General features: G+C 40.0%; 1 protein-coding gene across 8 annotated transcripts in view; it reads right to left on the bottom strand.

Moving 5' to 3' along the window:
* Positions 1-24,078, bottom strand: part of SMAD5 (SMAD family member 5) — a 55,533-nt gene extending 31,455 nt beyond the window's left edge. The window contains exons 1-4 of one of the 8 annotated variants that reach the window (XM_035014183.1): positions 22,095-22,532; positions 19,371-19,511; positions 18,467-18,532; positions 1,914-2,485 (exon numbers count right to left, since the gene is read on the bottom strand). In XM_035014183.1, coding sequence (XP_034870074.1) covers positions 1,914-2,316 — 403 coding nt within the window. In that variant the 5' untranslated portion in view covers positions 2,317-2,485; positions 18,467-18,532; positions 19,371-19,511; positions 22,095-22,532. Of the gene's footprint in view, positions 1-1,913; positions 2,486-5,793; positions 5,819-12,666; positions 12,979-18,466; positions 18,533-19,370; positions 20,266-22,094; positions 22,533-22,896; positions 23,491-23,937 lie in introns of those variants that run through there. The other 7 variants (XM_035014179.1, XM_035014184.1, XM_035014185.1 and 4 more) reach the window with 7 other exon arrangements.
* Between the last annotated feature and the right edge of the window lie 1,811 nt (positions 24,079-25,889).

The raw sequence follows: 25,889 nt of genomic DNA, 5'->3' as shown, positions 1-25,889 counted from the left end.
GCCTGCTTCTCCCTCTCCCACTCCCCCTGCTTGTGTTCCCTCTCTCATTGTATCTATCTCTGTCAAATGAATAAATAAAATCTTTAAAAAAAAAAAAAAGAAATCTGTTCTAAGTGTGATAAAAGTCTTAAGTGTTTTGAGCAGGCAGACATGATTTGGTATTTTCTTTTTTTAAAGATTGATTTGTTTTAGATAGAGAATCTCAAGCAGACTCCCCGCTGAGCACGGAGCCTGACACGGGGCTCAATTTCATGACCCTGAGATCGTGACCTGAGCTAAAACCAAGAGTGGGATACTTAACTGACTGAGCCACCCAGGCGCCCCATGATTTGCTATTTTCTAAAGAGCACTCTGGCTGCTGTGCAGAAAACAGAATGGGTTGGAGGGAGAGAAAAGAGGCAGAGAGACCAATTAGAACACTGCTTAAGGTGGAAGATGAAGATGGTCTGTCCTAGAAGAGTGGTGTTAGAGATGGTAAAAGGGGACATTATTAAGATAATATTTTGAAGGTACAGCAAACAGCATTTGCTCATAGCTCAAATGAGGACTTCAAAGAGAGAAATAAAAAATGACTTTTAGGTAGCAATTACATGAATGCTGGTGCCATTTACCTCAATAGAGAAAACTGGAGGTAAAAAGGACTTGGTGGGGGGAAAAAATCAAAAGCCCTATTTAGACATGTTGAATCTGATATGTTTATGAGACATTCAAATGGAGATGTCAAGTGGGCAACTGAATACAGAAGTCTAAAACTCAAAGGAGAAGTTCACTCTGGAGTTCAAAATGTGAGCATGAGCTTACAGTTTTACATGTGACAGCATGAGAGCCCACAGGGGAAAAATATGGATGTAGAAAAGGTCTAGGGACTGAGTCATGTGAAAACAGGAAAAGAAGCCAATGAAGAGACTAAGCAAAAAGAGCCAGTGAAGTAGGAGAAGCAGAAGAGTGTCGTGTTTCAGAAACCAATAAAGAAAAAGTTGTGAGTGGGAGGGAAAGAAAGCATCTCAAATGACGTTGAGAAGGCAAGTGAGATTAGGACTGAGAATGACCCCTCCATCCAGAAGGCAGTCGCCAGTGATCTTGACAAGTCAAATGGTAGGGAAGACAGACTAAGAGGAGGGGTGTCCAGAAAGAACGGGAGGAAAGTAACATAGAGATAAAAAAAAAATGGAGACTCCTATAAAAGGACTCAAAGAAACAGTACAGGAGACTGGGGGTGAGGGGATGTGAATGAAGTAGGGACCAGAATTTTTTCAACTTCTGTTTTAGGATGGGCAGTAGCATGATATGCTTATGTGCTGACAGAAATAGTCTAATAGAGAAGGAAAATGTAATCCTGGCGAGAGGGGTGGTAACTGTATGAACAAAGTTCTTGAGTAAGACAAAAAGGAGTGGGATGTAGCACACATATGGAGCTTAGGTTTTATTCTTTTTTTAAGATTTTATTTACTTATTTGACAGAGAGAGACACAGCGAGGGGGAGTGGCACAGGGAGAAGCAGGCTTCCCGCTGAGCAGGGAACCCAACGTGGGGCTCAATTCCAGGGCCCTGGGATCATGACCTGAGCCGAAGGCAGGCGCTTAATGACTAAGCCACCCAGGCGCCCCTGAAACTTAGGTTTTAGATAAAAGAGACATGGCATCCATGGGAAAGGCAGAGCATGCATACGACTGACACTGACTGATTCATGTACATATGACTGACTGCTTACAGTGAACATGAATTAGAATTAGCTACTTAGGAGCTATTTTATCTGTATATAAAAAGCTAAATTCAAAATCCACTATTTCTTCCAAGATTAAAATCTTTAAGAAGGAAACACAAGGCTAATACAGCCTTTTAATTACTAAATCCACTGAAATATAAATCAGGAAGAGACAAGGTTTTGTAATTCTTCTCAAGGTAAAACCTACCTGGACTCTCCACTCTCTTATAGTGGTATGGGTTGATACAAACTTCTTTCTGCTTAGATCCAAAAGGAAATTCACAAATATCCAATGGCTTTAGCTCATGATGACTCTGCAAATCAGGCCAGCGCCAAACACGACAATATATAACATGGGGTAAGCCTTTTCTGTGGGAAACCTGCAGGCGTCCATCTAAAGATCTGGGAATAGTGACACATTTGCTCGGCTGTCCTGGACTGCTCAAGGCTTTCTCCAGTTCTTCCATGGCACCCTTTTTCTTTTTTAGCTTTTTCACCAAAGCATCGACTGCCTTTTCTGCCCATTTCTCCTCTTCATCACCTTGCTTCCAGCCCAACAATCGCTTTACTGCTGGACTAGTAAAGGAAAACAAGCTGGCCATTGACGTCATTTGATATAAATCTTCAGAGACCTTCCTGCAACTCAAAGTCAGTGGCTACTCAAAGAACAGCTCACAGATGAAAAGTCACATACAGGTTCTAAGCAGAAGTTCCAATTAAAAAGGGAGGAGTGACATTTATCTTCATAAGTGCCATAAGATTCTTTCATTGGTTCAAGTCCTGAAAGAGAAAGAGGGAAAAGGGTAAGACCCCTAACTTAAATGAATGCAATTAACATACATCTAAATCAATTTAATTGGAAAGTATGTTATTTTTAAATAAGAGCAGAAAAGCATTACAAAGTAAAAAAAAAAACCTAAGTCTAGAAGGAGAAATTTTCCCTAAAGTCCTGTGACCACTTACTTCCTTTCTTCTTAACATGAACAAGTAACTCACTGGCAATGGCAAATAACCACCAGAAGCAAAAACAGATTGCTCTACCTCCTCTCCTCTGTACTTTCCTAACAAATAAGCCTCTAGACTTTCATTTCCTTTCCCTAGGCCAATAAGCCCCCAAACGCCCTTCTAAGGTTTGATTCTGAAGTACTTCTCTTCACTGAAACCCATGTCACATGCCCTGTCAATTTTGAACACAGTATGTCCTCTAATGTCAACACAGTCTTCAGAAAAATCTAACTCTTTCCTAAGGTCATTATTCTCCGTAAAGTGTTTCACAGACTTACAAGGTTTGGACAAAAGCTATAGTCCTATTTAAGTCACATTATTAGATGCAAATTTTATCAAATTTTATATTAGGTTTTTCATAAGAGATAACAAATCCTCAGATAAATCATAACACACATAATTGCCAGAAAAATGGGAAGTATCTACTTTTAAAACCAAAAATGCTGAACAGATTTAAAGAGAATAAATTCAAAGTTTAACCCAGAAAAGGACAGTTTATAATTTTATAATTGCTATTGCCTTCTGTGGTATTTTAGGCATGTTAAGTTAAAGAACCTGCTCTAGGCAGACCACCCCACTGCACCCTTACGAAGCTCCTGGAGATGATGACAAGAGGAAGTGATGTGCAGAGGCGCTGCACTGATAAGAATGGGTACAATTCCCCGTGGTCACTACACAGCCAACTACAGACAATGAGCGGCTAGAGAAACAGCAGGAGTAATGTTTGGAAAAAGGATGTCAGTAACAAATTGGAAGCCAAGAGGCTTCTTTTCTTGGGCCTAAAATTGCAAATAATGCTGCAGCTCTGCCTTTGACAATTTCTACCAAACTCTGGCATCAAGACCATTCCGGATTGGGATCCATCTTCCCAGAAAAGAATACTTGTGTTCAGTTAAAACCCAGATAAACATAAATTAAAATAAAACTGAGTTAAACTCAACAAATAAGAACTAATTGCTTTCTATGTGCCATACATTGTGAACTGCCCTGATGGTGCTTTAAAAAAAAAAAAAAAAGGTCACACCAAATTATGCTTCATCTTAAGAGCCAACTGATTCATTCATTCAACAGACACTTACTGAGACCTAGTAAATGCCAAGCATTGTTCTGGATGCTGATCAACCAGCTCTGGCTATCCAGACTGCTATGAACCATGGTTAGAACCTAGAACCAAGGGTGCAAAGGTGCACAGAAGTAAAGTAATACTCCTTCTGTGTGGATGGATTTCCAAGGCTACATGGGATGATTTTTGTCAGGTAGTCAAAACTGGCTACATTAAACTAAAGAAAATAAGGAAAGACTGAAAGTGTATTTGTCAGTAACAGGTCACAGACTGTGAAGTGTTATGTGCTAAGAGAGCTGAGCTCAGCTGTAGCTACATCAAGGATATAGGATAAAAGCCATCTGGGCCAGAGAGTAAAGGTAACAAAGTAAACCAAAATATCATTGGGCTTGTCTAAGACAAGAGAAATTTCAAAGGCATAGGGACACAAACAACAACAACAAAATATGTGGGCAGACATGAATAGAGCATTTCCTAAAATAAAGAATAGATAGGTCTGGCTGAGATCTTACTCAGTAACACTGGAACATAATGGAGACAAGACGGGGTAGTGCATGTGTGTGGGAGAGAGAATATATGAACAATGGAGAGATTAAGTTGAGGAAAGGGACAAGAGTAGAGAAGCTTGAAGACCAAACACCAGATGGTGGTTAACCACTAGACGGTGCTTAATGTTAACTACTAATCTCACTATCATCATCGTCATCATCATCATCAAGTACTAACCATATTATGTATTAACCAAAAAAAAGGCGGGGGGAGTTACTTCTGCGTGTACAGAAAGAACAAGCACTAGAAAGCTACATACTAAATTCATCATGCAGTTTCCTTTGGGGAGAGGCATGGAATGGGGGAAAGGCGAGAGAAAGGGGTTCTGTGATTTGTTTTATATATTTCCGTATTATTTTAACCTTTTCACAAAGGGAGTCTATTAATGCATTACTTGCATAATACTAAAATAAAAATAGTAAATAATCTAAAACAAATTGTTGTGAATAGAACGGAGTTACGAGTGCCAGTACAATGAGGAGGTAAGACTAATGTATGCTATCTTAGAGGTCAGGATGGTAATTTCCCTTTGAAAGGAAGGGTATTAAACTCAGAAGGAAAACTGAGTTTCTGCCATCCTGGTAAAGTCCTGCTTCTCCTCTGGGTGATTATATGGGAGAGCTCAGTTTGTGAAAATCCAGCTGGTGGGATACTTAAGATGTGTACACACTTCTGTATGATTTTAAAAAATTTTCTGGATATATAAAAAAGCATAGAGTGCTCAGTTTCCTTCCCATTTTTCTTCCCATCATCAATCAATGCCCCTTCTCACAGGTTATCCCTCTGTATTTGTCTTTCATGTCCCTACAGAGAAATTTAACACAAACACAATCAAATACAAATATATACATAAAACCTTTTTTTACATAATGGTATTCTAAAAAGAAAAAGGTACAGAAAAACATATGTACCATATATGCTCAAGATCTTCCCATTCCAATATAGAAAGTGCTTCCACATTCTTTTTTCTACTACACAGAATTCTAGTATAAAAGTAATCTTACAAGCATGTCAAACTATGTCATTCCTCTGCTCAAAAATTATTCAGTCGTTTCCCATTACACTCGTATCTAAATTCCTTAACATCACTTTATAGGGCCTACATGAGCTGGCCTTTGGCTTTCCATCAAAGTCATTTCTTACCATTCTCCTACCTAACTTTGCACTTAACCTCCTTTCCATTTCTCAAGTGCTCCAAGGTCATTTCTACCTTAAGGCCTTTGCACTTGATGTTTCCTCCCCTGCATTCTCCCTCATGTTATTTAACATGCTTACTCTTTCAATTAATTCAGCTGCTCAAATGTCACTTCTTGAAAAAGGACTTCCCTGGCCACTTTATCTAAAATAGCATACATCACACTCCCGCACCATTCTCTCCTCCCTGATCCTGCTCACTTTTCTTTCATGGTGTTTATCCTAACCTGATCAACATATCAATTTTATTTATTTATTATAGGTCTTCCTCACTGACATGTTAGTAGGCAGGTAGCTTCATCTTCTTTATCCATCATCAAATTCCCCTGGACTGAGAACAGTGCCTATTTATTAAATGAGTGAGCAAGGAAGTAGTGAATGAGTGAACTAAAGAAAAGCAACTTGGAAAAATATACATTCCTTTATCAGAGCAACCTAGTATAAGAGTTAAAACAAAACACTGTATTTATGGATATGCACAGATATGTAAGAGAATAAAAGCATGGATAAAAAGGATACATACCAATCTCAGGACAATGAGTACTGGTTGCAACTGCTAAAAGGAAAGAAGGATGAAGAATGGAAAAGATTCAGCTATTTTAAAACCAGATTTTAAAATTGGCAAGTCATCAGATGTTATATTCTCTCTTCTTCTCTATGTTAGAATATTTCATAACTCAAAATATTCAAAATTTTTAATTTTTATTTTTTTTATTTTATTTTTTAAGATTTTTTTATTTATTTGAGAGAGAGAGAGCACAAGAGGGGGGAGCGGGAGAGGGAGAAGCAGATTCCCTGCTGAGCAGGTAGCCCGATGCAGGACTTGATCCCGGGACTCCAGGATCATGACCTGAGCCGAAGGCAGTCACTTAACCAACTGAGCCACCCAGGCGCCCAATTCAAAATTTTTAATTTTTAAAAAGTAGTGTGATGAAAACAGAAAATGATCAGATTCTGTCCTTTACAAGATATAAAACCAAAACCAGGTACCACTCTTTCTAAGTCTACTAATTCTTCTGTAAAAAAGGGGTGATGGTTCCTAAGTGACTAAAAAGTTGAAGTAATAAAATATGTAGGGGCACCTGGGTGGCTAAGTCAGTTAAACATCCAACTCTTGGTTTCAAAGCTCAGGTCATGATCTCAGGGTCATAAGATAGAGACCTGGGTCGGGCTCCACACTGAGCATGGAGCCTACTTAAGATTCTCTCTCCCTCTCCCTCTGCCCCATCCCATCTGCTCGCATGCACATCTTCTTTCTCACTCTAAAATAAATAAAATCTTTTAAGAAATAATAAAATATATGTGCACATGTGTCAACACACACATGATAGATGCTTTATAAACTAAAAAGTGCTATTCAAACATGAATTATGAGCATTAGTATTCAAAGGAAAAAGAATCAAGACTCAAAAAAATGGCTGGATCTGGAGCACCTGGGTGGGTTAAGCACCCAGCTCTTGATTTTGGCTCAGGTCCTGATCTCAGGGTTGTGGAATCAAGCCCTGCATCGGGCTCCACACTGGGCATGGAGCCTGCTTAACATTCTCGCTTTCTCTCCCACTCCCTTTCTTTAAAAAAAAAAAAAAAAAAAGGCTGGATCTAGTACCAACCTAACATAACATAGCCAGCACTATACCACTATACACACTTTCTGATCCAGCCCAAATTCCTGTACTTTTGCCCATCTGGGTCTTCCAGGAGAAATCTGAAGTCATTCTTAATGATAAGCTCAAGGCCACTCCCTCTGGTGAAGAATTCCTTCCCACCTGATTCTAAAGAGGCTATGGTCACTGAATATCATAAAAATTAATAAAACAGTGATAAGAACATATCTTAACTTTCCAAATGGAATACAAAATCTTTCCAGGAGGAAGTCTTCAGCACCTGGCACCATTCCATTCATCATACCACATATTAAAGGAGTATTTAATGAATGGTCATTGATTTTTCTATCAACTGCACCTTGAAATTAAAAGATAACTTCAAATTTTAATCCAGGTGACTAAGATAATGATAACTCCATTTGCAGAAATAAGGACACTCAGAAAGTAGTTTAGTCAGTAGAGAAGATGGCAAACTCTACCAGAAAAAGGTCATGACTGGAGATACAGGTTTAGCAAGGAAAAGATGAGAAAGAAATTTAAGATTTGCACAAAGAGCTGAAACAGTAATAAAAAATGGGATTTCAACAGAAAGAAAAGGGTGGCATGTTAACACCTGCGTATTAGGGAACACTGGTAGGGAAGAGAAAAAGTTACCAATGAAGTATCATTAAAAGGAGGAGCTTAGAATTAGATACACTGGTATTGCAGAGTATCATATAAAAGGCAGAGGTTAAAAAGAATGAGAACAAAGAAAAGGCCAATGACTGGTGACTGAGGATGTCATTAGCTCAACTTCAAGAGACCGGTTTCAGAAAAAAGAATGGGTATCAGATTCCAAAAACCTAAGACTCAATATTAGTGTTTTCTTAAAACTAGCATTGGGAAAGGAGTAGGGACAAACCACGTATTCAACTCTTTAAATATTAAATAATTAAAAATTTCAGAAACTTCTCATGGTATTCTTTCCAAAAATTTTGTAACTTTGCAAACTGCGTAAATGGTATGAGCAAGCAATCCAAGTACTCATTATCTAAGTCTCACAAAGTTAAAAAAAAAAAAAAAAGTAACAAAATTCATCATAAAAATTTACTGATGAATAAGCAAAAGAACTGATCAGGCATTTCACATAAGAAAATATCACAGTGGCTATTAGATGGTAAAACAGGCTCAATTATTAGTTATCAGAAAAAAAATTTTTAAAGAAAACTGAAATATCACTCTATATTTACACATAAATCCCTATGACCCAGCAATTCCATCCCTAGGTATATATCCGACAAAAACAAGTGCTATTGTCATCAAAAGACAAGTGCATGTTCAGAGTAACTTTATTTTTACTAGCCCCAAACTGGAAATAACCCAAATATGCACTAACAGTGGAGTGGGACAATAAATCATAGCAATAAATTCAAAGAATGGAATACTTCGCAGCAATGTCAAAGAACAAACTAACGTATGAAAAACATGGATGAATCACACAGACATGGTATCACAGAGATATAATAATGAAGAAATCAGATATAAAAGGTTACACGTTGTATCATTCCTTCTCAAAAACAGGCAAAACTAACCTATGTCATCAGAGACAAGAAGGTTACTAAGTGGGGACAAGAGAGAGCCTTGCGGGGAGAAAGAAATATTCTGTAACTTGATTTGGGTGATGATGACACAGATGTACAAGTAAGTAGAAGTTCACTGAGCTATACACATTAAGATTTATAAAAAAGTCTTTAAAAAACGTGTTAGTGAACTGATCACTTAAAAATTGGTTCCCACTCACTACCATCTCCTTCACCATAATGACTTAAAAACCACCAGTGAAAGTGCAAAGTTTGCAAAATATGGTATGATTTCACAAAGTTTGTTAAAATAGTGCCCAAAAATGTAGGGTCTGGGACTTAATTTTACCCTACCAGCCCCACAAGCAAGCAAGTTAATTTGCTAACTGTTTCATGGATTCTGACAAAGGCCACAGACTCCTGAGCCAGAGACAAAGGACTTTATCACTCATGGCACAGCAAGCAGCATAAGCCTCAGATTTGCGGTTCCCTTTGCCTCCGAGAGACCCACAGGCACGGGAGTGATGAAATATGGCCAAGATGGACAGTACTCCTGCAGTGAGTTTGCACTGATAAGGAACAATGAGCTTGGGGAATTCACCACTCTTACAGTTACATTAAGCAAGCCTCTCTTTGTGGAAAGAGAATAGCTTCACTATCAAAGGATTAACACTGGTCCTTAGTAAAATCAATGTTTATTTTTTATGGATATTTTTGTAAAAAAATTAAAATGCTCTTTATGTTAGTAGCACAAATGACAAACATAAAGGATGCCCTATCACGCTATTAAATTACTGTGAAAAAAATTACACCTATTAGGGGCACCTGGGTGGTTCAGTTGGTTGAGCGTCTGACTCTTAATTTTGGCTCAGGTCATGATCTTGGGGTCATGAGATCGACCCCCGCGTCAGCATCCGCACTGTGTGTGAAGCCTGCCTGCTTAGGATTCTCTCTCTCCCTCTGTCCCCCCCACCCCACCCGCACGCCTCCACCTCTGGCTCACACACACTCTCTTTAAAAAAAAAAGAAAATATGCCTATCCATCAAACAATGATTCATTCTTTGTTCACTGTAAGAATACATGTTTACAGGGCCTGGGTGGCTCAGTTGGTTAAGTGACTGCCTTCGGCTCAGGTCATGATCCTGGAGTCCCGGGATCGAGTCCCGCATCAGGCTCCCTGCTCGGCAGGGAGTCTGCTTCTCCCTCTGACCCTCCTCCCTCTCATGCTCTCTGTCTCTCATTCTCTCTGTCTCAAATAAATAAATAAAAAATCTTTAAAAAAAAAAAAAAGAATACATGTTTACAATTATAACCTAATGTTTTTCTAAATTTTTAATTTTTGAAAATAAAGTCCCAATCAGACCTTTTATTCACAATTTAGTTTAAAATGATCAAATTTCAAATGGTTTCTTTTTTTAAGATTTTATTTATTTGAGAGAGAGAGGGAGAGTGAGCATATGAGAGAGAGAGAGAGAGAGAACCAGCAGGAGGAGAGGCAGAGGGAGGAGAGGGAGAGGGAGAAGCAGGCTCCCCACTGAGCAGGGAGCCCGACGAGGGACTCGATCCCAGGACCCTGCGATCATGACCTAAGCCGAAAGCAGCTGCTTAATCAACTGAGCCGCCCAGATGCCCCTAAATGGTTTCATTTTAAATGGGCTTTTTTAGAACCAATTATCATTAGTTGGGGAAAACCTACATGTGGCATGAGCTTCTCTTGATGACTTAGTTATCCTTATGAACCTCTCCGCTGCTGTGCTGGAAATGCTCTATACAAAGCACGGAACACGGTCTGCACTGTTACCCACTATACAGACAAAAGCACATCAATGATCTTGAAAAGTTACTTATAGACTTTTGGACATCTGACTTTCTTAAAAGAATGTAGCTATTTCAAGGAATCCAACAGCTTCCTTTCTACAGAATCAGTTCCTTTGATGATGATAATGATAATAATGGTAATAGTAATAAACTACTAACATTTCCTGAACACTATGTCAAGCACCGTTAAGGACCTTACACTGAGAGACCAAAAATGATTAAAATCTCAAAACAGCCATATCAGGTAAATTACATTATTCTCATTTCACAGATGAGAGAACAGGCAACGGGAAATTAAATGTGACTTGCTTATTTCTATAGATAAGAAATGGAGCCAGGAATTGAACCCCAGCAGTCCAGCTCCACCTACACTCCTAAACACAACACACTGCCTCCTACAAAGAAGCCTCCCACCAAGGGCTATTCTTCTCTTAAAGATCTTTTCTATTGTTCTCTGAATCTCTGACTTCTCCAAAATATTCAAATTATCACAAGATTATACAGTTTCAGAGACCAAGGATAATCCTGTTCAATATGTTCATTTTCAAATGGATTTTTTGTACCATTAACATATCTCATTAACGTCTTCATCTACTTTAACCCTTTCTTCTCTCAACTGAGCTAAATAAGTCAATAGGTATGAACTGTTTACTATTATTGTAAAAAAATTTATGTTTATTACGGCAGCCTTACTCCAAAGCTTTTTAAATTTTCATTAGGACATTTCTGCCACACTACTCTCTAGAACACAGTATGCGTGTGTATATGTCTGTGTGTGTGTGCAGGTATGTATACACCATACACACATTTTAAGAGCCCAACTCTATTTCACTCATCCACTTCCTTAATATTTAACATTTAGATTTCTAAATAAAATTGTTATATTGGGATTAAAACTGTTTTATTGAGCCCATATGATAGATCAATTTTCTCCTGTAAACTTTCCTGTAGAATATATCAGGTTCAAAATAACACCTTCATCCACATTGAAATGAAAGTATCAGAGTGCTTGGGATATAGCAACAGATTCATTTCACTATCTTCACTTAAGTCCTTGGTTATGAAAGAATTTCTCATTACGTATACAAAAAAACAGAGTAAGATACTATACTTTTTCTAGTTTGCATATATTAGCATATGTTATGTGAACTCCAAGAAAACATGCAATACCTTTGAAAACAGGTTTTCTAGTGACCAAAAGGTTTCATTTTGAATCTCTTACCGAAAAGTTGGTTCAATTTTTCATAGCCGTTTTGCCTTTCACTATATAAAATGAATACCCATTCTCAGTTCAGTCAGCTGTGTACATAACCATTCATATGATTCTTTCCATAGTATCTCTAAACTTATCCTAGTATAGAGAAAAGCCCCAAAAGGCTGTATTTAGTAACTTCAGTCTTTAGAGGTTACATATTGCTGGGCAGTTAAATATGGTCCTCCTCTGTGCTCCCTTTCCTCAATGCTTTCAGAGTCTACTGAGGCACATATATAACCAGTGCTAAACTTCATCTCAGACAAATTGATAATTAAAATATGCCCTTACCTACAATACACAATGGAGAATGGCAGATGCCCTAAGGGTGTATAAAGTGCTAAAATAAATTCAGGGGATGGCCCTTTGGGCAAGGGAGGAGGGGGAGAGACAAGATGGGTGAAGCAGCTTTATCACAGGCATAAAAGTGACTGTAGGTAAAGACACAAAATGTGAGTTTTTATTTGATCTACCAGGATGAGAAAATACTAAATTCAGTTTGCGAGAACACAGGCGGTAGAATTAAACTGGCTGGAAATATAAATAGGGCTATCTATACAGGGATAATAATATATGCACTGTAACACATAAAAACACCAGACTTGAAGTCTAATCACATTTTGCATCTAACGTTTACACCTAACTTTTTCTATTTTATATAATAAATATCAGTTCTGAGAATTAAATGAGATAAACACTTAACTTAGTGCCTGCCATGGTGCATACTCTGTACTGTAGTTACTACTGTTGTAATAATCATGAACATCTTGCTACCAGGCCAAGGATTTTAAAAAATATAGCTGAGCTACTTTATTTCAACAAATATACAAAGCCATCTACTTAAATGGTACCATTACTGTATTAAACTTGAAGGAAGAACAAGCAGCAAATTCACTATCACACAGTGCTTTCTTACCGCTTAAAATTTTTTTTCACATTATCATCCTTCTGCCCTCAAGACTGTAGGTCTGAAGAGTGTTCCAATATTACTCCAGGACTGTCATTCAAGCCAGATACGCATCCTGCAAGTTCTGATACTGGTGTTTGTTTCATCTTCCCAAAGGTTGTAAATGGAAGAAATGACAGCAACATAAACAGAAAGGCAGAGTGTATGCCCACGCAATGACAACTACATCACAACTACCACCTGGCCAAAACCAACACTCAAATACCATCGAATGTAAGACACATTCCACTTTCAGAGATGTTCTAAGGTGAAAAAACTGTAACTACAACTTAGAAGAAGTAAGGAAATAATGCAGCTTTTTCTTTTGTCCCCTCCCAAAGCCCTTCTCATGCTCCCCATCACTTCCCACCAGTTATCTGTTGCCCTCCTTTCTCTTTTGTTCTCATTTCTTTGACTCTTCTTTCCTGCCTCCTCTTTCTTCATTCCTCACAGCTTCTCCCACATTCTTCACTGCTTCCCTCTGTGCTCTCCTCTAAGTAGAAAGGAAAATGCATTTGACAGTCCAGATACGTGAGACAGTGCCCTACATGAAAACCTGGCTTCTGAGCAGATTCTATTTGTGCCTCTGCCATCCTCATCCTGGGCCATCTAACACACTGCCATTTGCAGCCCAGTTATTTTTTTCTTCAGCAATCTTATTAACAAGTATGTAATCTTTTCACCTTCTCCCCCTCACCCCCTGTTTTCCAGTTATATTGGGATAATCCTGAAGTTATCCTAAAATACACCACTGGGAATAATACATATTTGTTATTTTTTAAAGGTGATACATTTAATTCCTAAGAAAACAAGGACACTTCAAGGAACTTAACAGAGAATTATTTTCTTTTGCAATAAACATCCCTAAAAAGCTATTTATAACATGTAACATTTATTTAACATTTTTAACATTTTAGTACTTATTTATAAAAAGCCTTATTTCAATAGCATAATCAGGGACAGAAAACAAAATCTGTTTTCTCTTTTTTTGCTCTTACTGGGGCCATACTAAACCAACATTTTACAATTCTAAATGTCAAAATGAGCCTTTTCCTTAAAAGCCATGTCTTGTTACAGTAATGCAGAGTGGGCTAACCAAGTTAATAAAACAAAAAATACGAACTAAACTGAACATGCCCAAGATACCTTTCAGGGAATTTCTATTTCTAGCTTAAAACCAGAGAAGCCCCCAAAATCTAAAATCCCATTAGGAAATACACAGGACAACCTGTGTAAAGTGAGCCAGTTAATTCTCATCAATATTGCAGTTTGAGTGAATATAATTAAGTCTAGTGATCAAACACTTTGAAACTGAGATTTAGGGAGATCATAAATATAACAGAAAGGAAGAGGAATTATCCCAATATAACTGGAAAACAGAGGGTGAGGGGGAGAAGGTGAAAAGATTACATACTTGTTAATAAGACTGCTGAAGAAGAAATAATTGGGCTGCAAATGGCTAGTGACAGACAAAGTGGAAGGCTTAGCCACTATACAAAAAAACAAGAGCTCTGCCTAGCTCACGGTCCTTCCCCCCGCAACCATAGGCACTGCACTAAGGTGAAGAAAAGCCTTAAGGATGAGGTGTGGAAAACCGCTCATCATTTTGGCACAAATTTTGGGAACAATTATCACAAGATCAAAATAGGAATATGACAATCTATAATTCACAATATAGTTGGTTATAAAGGACAAGAATAAGGAAAACCAAGTGTCATTAAGCCATATGAGGCAAGAAGACACTTAGCCAGTCTGTGAAACAAAAGGGAAAGGCACCACCACAGAATGGATGCCAAACAGGGAAGAATGAATATGAGGCTAGAGTCAGGCTGCTAGAAGAAACCCTATGTGTAGTGCAGAGTTCTAAGCAGAAAGATATGTTCTAAGAGGAATTTTGAAAAGTCAGAAATAACCAAGGAAGAGACCTAATTCAGGGGGGGGGCAGAGAAGGTAGAGGGAAAACACAGTAGAAATCCAACTATGATGGGAAGACACACCAGCTCAGGGGTACAAAGCCATGATAGCAATGGCAGCAGAGACAGAAAATGATGAGATGTGATGGGCATTACAAATAAACAATCAAGAGGACTTGGTGACCACCCACAAGAGAAACAAGGGCAAGCAAGAGAGGTAAAGGTTTAAAAGCTAAAAAGCAGGGCGCCTGGGTGGCTCAGCTGGTTAAGTGACTGCCTTCGGCTCAGGTCATGATCCTGGAGTCCCGGGATCGAGTCCCACATCAGGCTCCCTGCTCAGTAGGGAGTCTGCTTCTCCCTCTGACCCTCCCCCCTCTCATGTGCTCTCTCTCTTTCTCTCATTCTCTCTGTCTCAAATAAATAAATAAAATCTTTAAAAAAAAAAAAAAAGCTAAAAAGCAAAGACATCACTTACCTAAAAAGGGCAATTCTAGTTATAGCCAAGACGAGGCAAGAAAGTGTTGGTGAAGGGCTGGCTTTAAGGGAGTAAAAGCACTGAGACACCTCCAAGGAAATGTGAAATTAAAGCGCAAGAGAGACAGAATATGTAGATTTGGAGGATCATACGACTAGAAGTGAGATGACTCTATGAGAGTAGATGTTTCATTTATTCACAATTTACTGCGTCTAATAAGCCAGGAACTCAGCCTGAAAAAAACACTATCTGTAATCGCAAAGATCTTAAAGAATAATGGAAAAAAGAGAAGGTGCTACAAAGAACTTCTTATGCTAGTTAGCACACCACTTAATTTTCTTTCCTTATGATAACCAACAAAGATGGGGCATTAAAATAGAGTGAAAAAAAAAGGGGGTGCCTGGGTAGCTCAGTCAGTTAAGCGTCCGACTCTTGATTTCGGCTCAGGTCATGATCTCAGGGTCGGGAGATCGAACCCTGTGTTGGGCTCCGTGCTGGAGCCTGCTTCAGATTCTCTCTCCCTCTGCGTTCTGCCCCCCACCAGTTCATGTGTGCTCTCTCTCCAAATAAAAAATAATAATTAAATTAAAAAGAGTAAAATACATATACAGCAAGCACAGAAGGCCAGTAATTGAGCAGGCAGGAATGTGTGCTGCTTCTTATGTTAGAACCTGGAGGTACTTAAGAATAAAACTATGAACCTACTGTCTGCTATCACCTTGGCCTTTTATAGTCTACCTCTGGTTTATGAAGACCTGACTGTACAACCCTCTCAATTAAAGTATTTTGTCATTTCTTAGAGAAATAACCTCAGAGCTAGAAAGAAAACCAGGATAATAAGACCAAGAAATCCTTGTGTGTTAAGTTCCCTGAAACTCTTTCGAGAAACTGCAAACTATCAATTAGACAATAATGCAGAGTACCTAATAAATACAAAGAAAAACAGTGGTATCTAGCTATAAATGAAAACAATGTAAAATTAAGAAACATTATACATTACAAAAGGATCTAACACATTACAAAACACAGACACACACTTACACACACTAATTCTATTTCAGCTCAAGCATCCCTTCTTCAGAGAAGCCTTCCTAGACGCTGCTGTGTAGATAAAATCCCCCTATTATATACTCTTCATGCATCACGTACCTCTACTTTGTAGCACTTAACATACCTCTATTTTTTACATTTAACTGTCCAGCCCTGAAAGAGTGCAAATTCTGCAAGACCATAAATGAGAGGAACAATATCTATTTTCACTTATTGCTATAAGCCCTGTGATACATATGCTCAAGAAATATTTCTTTTAACTAATGAAAGAGAATGTGCTAAAATAAAAAGCTTTTGAAAGGACCTTAGCTGAAGGGTTGGGGTACTTCTTACTTTCTGCCTCATACAATTCTGTTTTTAAAACAAACGTGTTTCTTGTATAGTCAGGGGAAAAAACAAATTTCAAACCAAAGTCAGCTGCACTTCAGCCATATAAAAATTCTTACTAAAGAGGGGATTTACAAGAGACATTCATATTTCAAAAGAATTCTCTCCACTCTATCTAGGATTATACAAATTTGGAGGCTAAAATTTAAGAAAAATCAATGAGAAACTAGGGGCAAACACCTTCTGCTCCCAATTCATCTTTCAAAAGCATTTATCTTCCTATACTGGAATGTCTTTTGTACCTCAGAGATTTTACAAATGCCATTCTCTGCCTGAGCCACTTTCCTCAAGCCTCAACCACTAATTTCCAAGCTCTCTCATCATTCAGACTTCAGCTTCAGCTGTCATCCCAGAGACCTTCCCCAATCACCCATAATCCTATATAAAGTAGATTTCCCCCAATCCCTAATCCAATACTGTGTTCATTTCCTTCACGCTATGAACCAATGTGTAATTATTTGTTGACTTACTTGATTTTTTCTCTCCCACTAGAATGTAATCTTTAAGAAACAATACTAAGCATATTCAGAGAACCTGTTAAATGTATTCAAGTAATTCATTCAAAAAGTATATTTTTTGAAGTAGCATTCTAGGAGCTGGGAATACACACATGAATAAAGGGGACCAAAACCTTTGTCCTCATGTGGTGTTACACTCTAGTGGAGGGAGACAGAAAAAAGACAATACATAAGTGATTAGTTTGTTAGGTGAAAAGTGCTATGGAGAAAAATAAAGCAGAGGAAGGTAAACGGGAAGTGCTGTGGGAGAGGTGTGATTTTAAATAGGGTGGCTGTGCTGGGCCTCACTTGAGTAAGCACCAACAGAGTCAAAACTTGAAGGAAATAGGAGCAAACCAGGCAGGTATCTGTGGAAAACCATGGCAGGCAAAGGCAACAGGGAATGTAAAGGCCCCAAGGTGGGTGCATGTCTGGCACACTCTGGGAACTGCAAGACCAGTATAGCCTGAAAATAAAGTGAACAAGGAGGGTAAAATAAGAAATGGGGTTAAACAGGTAAGAGACCTGCATATAAGGGCACTGGCTGTAAGTCAAATGAGGACCCATCTGAGAGCTCTCTGATGGAGACATGACAATTTCTGACTAACATTATTAAAGAATTACTCTGGCTGATGTGCTGAGAATCAACAGCAAGGGTTTTAAAAAGTGGGAGACCAGTTCAGAGCTGCAGTCAGCTAGGTGAGAGATGATAATGGCTTAGACCAGAGTGATGGCAGTTGGGTGCTGAGAAGTAGACAACTTCACATACATTTCAGGGAATAGTAAGTTTCCTGATGGAAGAGATATGGGGAATGTGAGAACAGAAGAGTCAACAGTGATTCCAAGTGTCAGCATCGACTACTGGAAGAACAGGATTTGCCATCAACTGATTTGGGGGAAGGCTGATAGCAAAGCTAAAGGAAGATCAGGCGTTACATTTTACATACATTAAATGTATGAATGAAATGTTATTAAGCTTTACCAGGCTTCCATTTCAAATGAAATCATATTAACATCAAAAACCCAAAGATCCTGTTCTTACCTCAAGCTACTTAGTAGGACCTCTTAACCAACTCCTATAAAGACATACACAAACCACCTTCCACACTTACCCCCAGACACACACACACACAGGACTCATGCCCAGACTTGACTTTTCAATTCATTGAAACAGCTCCCTCACTTTCTGCTCCAACACCTCCTCTAACTGCTTCAATCCAAAATAAAAGGCAAGCAACCAATCCAAAAATCTCACCCAACACTGTTAGCCAAAACAGAACCTGCTGAGCATATCAACCCACACAAATAAATGCCCATATGGGTCACAACCCACCATAATCTCAGCCAACCCTGTATTAAAGAATTATGGATGGAGATTTTAAAGAAAGAAATTTCTCATAACCATCCCACAAAATTCAGATTCATTAGGTTTGAGATTAGGGCCGTACCTCCCACCATTTTAACAAGAGTCCCAGATCTGCAGCAGGTTGGAGAACCAAAGCCCTTAGGATCACCTGCAATGGAAGAAAGTCACTTGCATATATACACACACACACACACACTTGCATATATATACATATATATATACATATATCTCCAAGGGTAACATTTTTGTGGCTGGTGGGGGTAAAGCTTTAAAAATATCCTTCCCTATGGTTCTAATATCAATAGTAGTCACCACTGCTGTCAAATCAATCCCGGATCCAGACATACAATTATTAAAACATGTAAGCCACATCCATGGCAACAGGCAGAGAAGAGAAACCAGGAGCAAGTTTGCCTACAAGCTGTCCTAGATTCAGAAATACCATTCTTTATGGGAACATCTATAAGGAAGAGGGGCTACAATTACATGGGCACCGAAACAACTTTCAGTAGAGAAACACTTCAATCTCCACTTCTCCCAATCATGGCTCTCAATTTCCAAAGATATCAAAAGTTCTCACAGTGGATTTCACAGCCATTCAGGAGCTGAACTCATGTTCCCTGGCACTTCTCACAAAATAATCTTACATAGTCTCTCTTTGTGCCCACACAAGTCTCTCTTTTTTTATCTCCCACGTCCAGACTTTTGTTTCCCAGTTTTTAATCACTCTTTAAACTTCACCTGCTCCTCTAAGTCCTCTAATTAAGCAGCGCCTGATCTAGATGTATACTCACCCCCACAGAGCCTGCAAGATTTCCGATATTACTACCAGATGTGTTGGAGTATACTTGCACAGGCTTGTAGGCACAGGAATAGACACAGAGCTGGTCAATCATTATAGTGCTTTCCTTTAAGTTATAAAACCGTCAAGGGCAGATACCAAATCATTACACTATAAAATGGTCTCAGGAGCACAAAGCACTAACCTGTGTACACGATGCTTTAGGAAGATGTTCTCAAGATACCTCATGTGCACCCCAGAACTCAAGTCACATAGAAGAAAAGGGAGCAAATACGGCTCTGGGTAGCTTTTTGGCTCCTGTTGTCACTCAGTTATACACTTCCACCTCAAAAAAGTGGAAATAGTGAGTTAAGCAGGCACTCGCTTAAGTGGGCACAGAGATGTAAATAAGGGGAAAGAGAAGACTAGCTTTGAAATATTTCTGTAGTACCCCCTTTCCTGGGAACATACAAACCAGAATAACTAGATCTCAAGTTATACAGCCTACCAGATAGGATGCAAGACAGATCCTAACACATCATGAAAACAGAACTGAACAAAACAAAACTTGCCTTGAAAGCACCAGTCATATTCTGAGATCACAGTTAAATTGGAAAAGTGTAAGACACTTCTCAGAACCCCACGTGCTATGCTCAGAGAAAGGTGGGATAGTGACACCAGTTTTGTTCTGTTATTTTCAGCAATAACAAAACATACACAGAAATCAAAAGGAAAAACCTAGTTAGACTCTCACAACACATCAAACCACTGTCAAATTTTCATAGAGTATACTAGTCTGTAAACTGTATATGCATTATAGACAGACTGGTATACCACAAAATTCAAGAGCAAAACCTGTTTACAAAATGTACTTTAACACTAGCTTCCAAAAGTCAATTACAATTATAGTACTGCCCATAGAGAACTGTCTAATAAAGAATTCTTTCTTCTAAAATACTATCACAACTAAGTTAGAGAATACTACAATAAAAGCAGGAAGAAAAGTCACTGAAACCGCCTCTCTACTATGATAGGGCCAAAATTTTCTCCACCTAGCTGCCCAAAGCAAAACAAAAGAAAAAAACAAAAACAAAACAAACAAAAAAAAAAAACCACCAAAACTAAAAAGTTAGGAACTAGATGACTATTTCTGAAAAACCTACTATGTAATTATACCACCTTTTCAAACTTGTAAAACAATAAAATTTTAGAATATGAAGATGACATATGAAAATGGGAGATGTCCTAACAACAATCTAAATCTTAACAGTTCTTCAAAAAGAACTGTACATCTTAAACTTCCAACTAGTAAACATACCTCTCAGATTCACAGTTCTACACAATGGCAATAAACTGGATAATCTAGCACGAAAAATTCCAGTTCTATTATTCTATTAGCTTTGGAAGTATAAAAACAAGGTATGAGAAGACATGGACAGGCTTCCTGGGATCATGCATCATCTTTTTTGGTGGGAAAGCACCCTACCTCTGTGCAGCCTTCTTGGGTCCTATCCTTCCAGATAACTCTCTCTTCTCTAGAATATTCGGACTGGTAGAGATAAAAATCATCTCTCAGGCTGCGACTGTCCTTTATAAAAGGAAATTTTCTTCACCGTCTTTGACCTTATGAGTAGACTGGCAAATCCACTGGATGTAAGGCAGTGGCAACATCTGAAGAAATAAACTATTTTGGCTTCTTCTTTGTGCTTAGTATGAAACACACACACACACAGAAGACAGGGAACACAGACGGACGCTCCAGAAGAAAACAGTGTAGAATGATAAACCAAAGGAATAAAGGTGGCTATATCTTAAAGTATACTCAAGCAGGCTCTGAAATTCACCCAAATGTGTGGCTCAGTGCCTAAACCAACATATACATCTGGTAATAATAAACACTGATAAGTCATAAACAAAAAGGGCTTTCTTAATTCAAAAACTCTAGAAACTACCGGTAACATTAAAATTTACATAAAATACTATCAAACAATATGCGTGAAACAGATTTTTTTAGATAGTACTTGTATTTCAACTTAAATCACTAAGATGAAAAACTGGTATTTTACTGCCTAGTCTTCAAAACACTAAGAAGCCAGTATCTTTGATTTGACCAAGTTACAAATCTGTTTTCAGTAGACAGAGAAAACATATTGCCTCTGTTTAACGCAAAGGACAAAAAAGATCATCACTGCAAATCATAATGTTTGGGTTCATGATGCAAACAGGAAACAGACAGGCTGCCCAGGTATAATTATGGTTATAGTGTAATGTGCCTTCAGGTTCAGCCAAGAATTAAAACCCAGTGAAGAGTAAGCAGAATTTACTTGCCTCTACCTTGCTGCAGAAGGGAACTTTTAATAATACTTCCAGCAACATGTTACATAACCAACAGTAAACAACAATCTGATTCAAACCTCATTAGTAACAACATTCTGCCACTGTGTCCCACTGAAATTAATAGCTGACTTTGCCAGGGGGAAAAGAAATGCAACACGTATCAATCTACCCATTTCTGTGGCGCCTACCTAAGTGAACCAGACAAGTAGATAATACCACCAAATCTGCACAGAATCTACAAAAATATTTTATTCTTCTCTCTTCCCCAGTTCACTGCTGGCTTTCCTCCTTTTTACCAGACTGTATCATATGGATGCATTTAAAATCTAAGAGGAAAGCGAACTGAGGAGGTTCACCTAACTTTTACTGTCTATTTTAGCTATTTCAGATTTTAAAGAAATGGAAGGATAAATGATGAGTGAATTTTTGTAACAAAGATACACAGTAACATTTATGCAATAAAAACAGCTATGTGAAAAAGGCACGCTGATGGAGGGATCCGCAATACAGAGGGAAAGAGAGGAGGATGTAACCATGCAAACATTCAAAACAAAACTTAAATTTTAAAAATCCAAAACGTATTAGGTACCACCTTTGTGAAGTTTAAATTCTGTTAAATTGTCTGAGTTGTTCCGTATTCTTGTAATTATATACCACCTTTGTGAAGTTTAAATTTTGTTAAATTGCCTCTTATGAGTTGTTCCGTATTCTTGTAATCTCAGGGTTCACCGCAGAGGGGAAAAAATAGCTACCAAAGAAGGAGTAAAAGAAAAAAAAAAGAATTTGTACAAATCTGTAAATAATCCCTTACTTACTAAATTTGGGACACACTAATTTCCTAAGAGTATTCTGATCAATACGTGTGAAACTGTCACATTGTGTCTAGGGTATTGTTTTCCTTACAACAGCCTCCACCACAATGACATCTAGCAGAAACTTCACCCTACTTGCAATGTCACTAAATTTACTGGGACTAAGGCTTTTGAGCCTTTTAGGTTTCAAATTAAAATTCAAAACTCACTCTGGGCAATTCAGGTACTCTAAGGAAATGCAAGTACTCTGGTTTTTAGGAACTTAAATTTAATTTTTAAAACAGCAACTCAAGCACCCTTTCCTCTCAACTTCTGTGAAGCCAAGCCGCAACCTCCACCTACCCAGCCTTTGTTGCTAGATAAGAACACTTTTGGTAGTGCTAGGCAACACGCATGATGTGACAAACCCAAAACTTTTTCCACAGAAAGATAAGGTAAACAAGATATACTTAGCACCACACCCATTTAAACGCACAAGCAGCCAGGAATGTCCCCCCCCCCCCCAGACCTCCAGCTGGTCAGGAAACAATGTCTCTGCAATCAAGATAGTGATCTGGCCCAGGGTGTTCAGGCATTCCTCACCTCCAGGATGGCCTACAGCTCCATTCTCCAATGCCATCAAAACCAGAATTGGAACATTTTGTTAGGAATCGGGCACACGTCCAAATACCCGGGCTATCCTCGCCCCAGTTCTTTTTGCAACCGAAATCTGTTTTTGGCTACTGAGCATGCTCCAACTTAAGACAGGCGCCACATGGGAGTTTTCAAAGCTTAGGCTCCAAACTCCACGTAATAGCAGCAGCTGAAAGGGGAAGAGAGGGAAAAGGGAGGGGGAAGGGGAGAGACCGGAATATGAATTTGAGTACTGCTACTGAAGTGAAAGACCGGGCAGAGACCGAATATGATGAAGGCAAACAGGGACGGCTTGGCATTCTCCTTGCACCAATGCAGAAGTTTGCAAGAAAGGACAAGAAATCTTTGCAATGGTGAAAACTAGCACGGCAAGTGGCAGAAACCAGGTCTAACTACCAGCTGAGTGCAGCAGCAGGGCACAAGTGCCCAGAGTGTAATTCCCACCGATAAGCGTGGATCCTTATCTCTGAAACACAAAGCGACGACGGCACGGATTCATCAAGCCATTGGACAGCTTTGCAGGGTAGCAGATCACACGGCTCGACCCAGCACGGCGATCCTACCAGGGGTGTGACTGAGAGTGGTGCTTAGATGAGGTACAACAAACCGCTCCTCCGGACCCAAGCGGGGCCGGGAATCTCCCCCACCCCACCCCACCCCCGCCCCGAGGGCGTCCAGAGCGCCTCCCTCCAGAGTCCGGGCGGCAACGGCAGCGCAGGGACCAAGGCCAGCCTCGAGACGCCCCCGGCCGCAGTAAGGCCTCCGCAGCCGGACGGGCCGCCCCATCCTCGGCCGCTCGAACCTCTGCATGCCGGGACTCGGCCTACCTCCCGCCCCGCAGGCCCGGGCGGTTTCCGTTCCGCCCGCGGCCCAACGCCCCCGCCTCGGCCCGACTCCAGCAGCCGCTGGGGCCTGAGGGGGAGCCGCGTCCCGGAAGAAGCTGCAGCCCCCAGCCCGGCTCGCCCGCCCCGGGGCCCCACACTCACTCACCCGCCGGCTGGACGCACTCCCCGGGCGCCGTCGCTGCGCTTCCCCTCAGTGCAACTTTATTAGCAGCTCGGCCGCGGGACACGCGCACGGCGCCCGCTCGCCCAGGACCCGGATGAGGGAGGGAAGGAGCCGGGGAGGACGCCGCTGGAGTCCGCGCATGCGCGCGAGAGGCCGGGTGACCGCTGCGGGGCCGGAGGGAAGGAAGCCCTGGCGCTTGGCTCCGCGCGGCCAAGCCTGGCTTCCGATCCGCCCGAGGCTCTTGGGGCAATGGCCAGGCCCAGGCGTGGGAGTCGGTGCGCTCCCACCGCCACGATGGCCGCTAGTAGTCTCCACTAACCAAAGCAACCCACGTTGTAAGAAAATAAAACTACTGCCCTTGATAGGGACAATTGCAGATTTTCTCAATCATACAAACACTGTAGAAAGATCTTCGGACGCAACTTGGCTACTTTTATTGATTTTGGGGGTAACTATATAACTCTGAGAGAATCCTCTTTTTATGAAAACTAGCTTCAGAACAAACTTCTGAGCAGCAATCCTAGAACCCCTTCTGTATGGAAATCTCGGAGTCTCTGCTCTCCCCCAACCCCGCTGGCAGGGCCTGCACTTGGGGTTCCCCGAATTAGGGCTGTCCGTGTATTGGGAGAGCAACCCCAATAGTTCAAGATACACACACCCTTCTGGACAGGTGAGGCCACTGAGTTGCCCAAAGCTCACCTGTAGGCTGGTATCCCTCCACTCCGCCTCCTGCGGCAAGAACCTAAGTCTCTGCCTTAGTGTTTGGGCATCTTCTCCTTGCTCTTTTCCTTAAATTCCCCCGAAGCGTCAGCGTTTCCCAGAATGTGATAGTAGCACCACGTAGGGTGTCCAGTTTGAAGAGTACTAGTGAAGAAAACCTTTTAAATAATTTTGTCCTCGTTTTAAAAGTTCAACCCGGGTTTTCCAGTACTCCACGGTAGGTTTCCTTTTTCAGCCAATTAATCTAAGTAAAAATCAAAATTGGAGTCACTTCCGAATCTTCTCCCTCATAGCCTAAGTCTATCCATCATGAAATCTTCTTAACTCCACCTTCAAAATATATGCCAAATCTGATTTCTCACTGCTTTCTGTTATCACCTCCGCGGCCTGAGCCAGCATCCTCTCACACAAATGGACAACTGCTCTTTTGCTCGGGGCTCCAGCAGTTTGTTCCCACAGTGAAAAGACTAAGTAGATGTTGCACAAGTGTCTGCATGAGAGGTGGCCATTTCCAATGGGACAGGGGCCTGGTGAGGAAGTGCAGTGGGCCAGGGTGGGGAACCAGACAGTGCGTATTCTGATCACAGGGGCAGCTGCTGATCCACTCCAGCCAACTGCCACCATGGGGAAATGAAATAAGGGGCAGTGTTGGCAGATCTGATTTTTCAAAAACAGCTGGAAATCTGGATGTTAATGCAAAAAAAATATCACTTTTATATGCTTAGCCACTTCTTTCATTCTTTCTCACTTTTTCTCCCTTTCTCAGACATTCAGGAGGCCAATCCTATCCAAGCCAAGCAAAACAAATCCATGGTCCCGATTTAGCCTATTGACCATTGGTGTGCAGTTTCAGGTCTACATCTTAAACCTCTTTACTACATCATAAATTTTGTGAAAGTAAAGTCTGTGTACTTTAACTCTTTGTCACACTCACTGATTATTTGTTGGTAATTCAGAAGTTTCCAGTCCTTGGAAGGCACATATTTCTGGAGCCTGCATGGGTTTACAACTCCCAGAAGTGCCCATAACCCTGCCTTGAGGGTGCCTTTTTTTTTTTTTCCCAGAACTAAATGTTTGCGGAGTGTTTTGTTGAACATTATAAGACATAATAATTTGGTTTAAGTATTTTGTGTACTAGAGCCATTCCACACTTCAAATAGCTAGTAAAATCTTCCCCCAAACCATTTGCTGTCTTGCAGTCACTGCATAATATG

The sequence above is a fragment of the Mirounga leonina genome, unplaced genomic scaffold, assembly GCF_011800145.1.
Source record: "Mirounga leonina isolate KUSES-001 unplaced genomic scaffold, KU_Mleo_1.0 Mir_168, whole genome shotgun sequence".
NCBI classification, from domain to species: domain Eukaryota; kingdom Metazoa; phylum Chordata; class Mammalia; order Carnivora; family Phocidae; genus Mirounga; species Mirounga leonina.
This window is presented reverse-complemented; position numbering and strand designations above follow the sequence as displayed.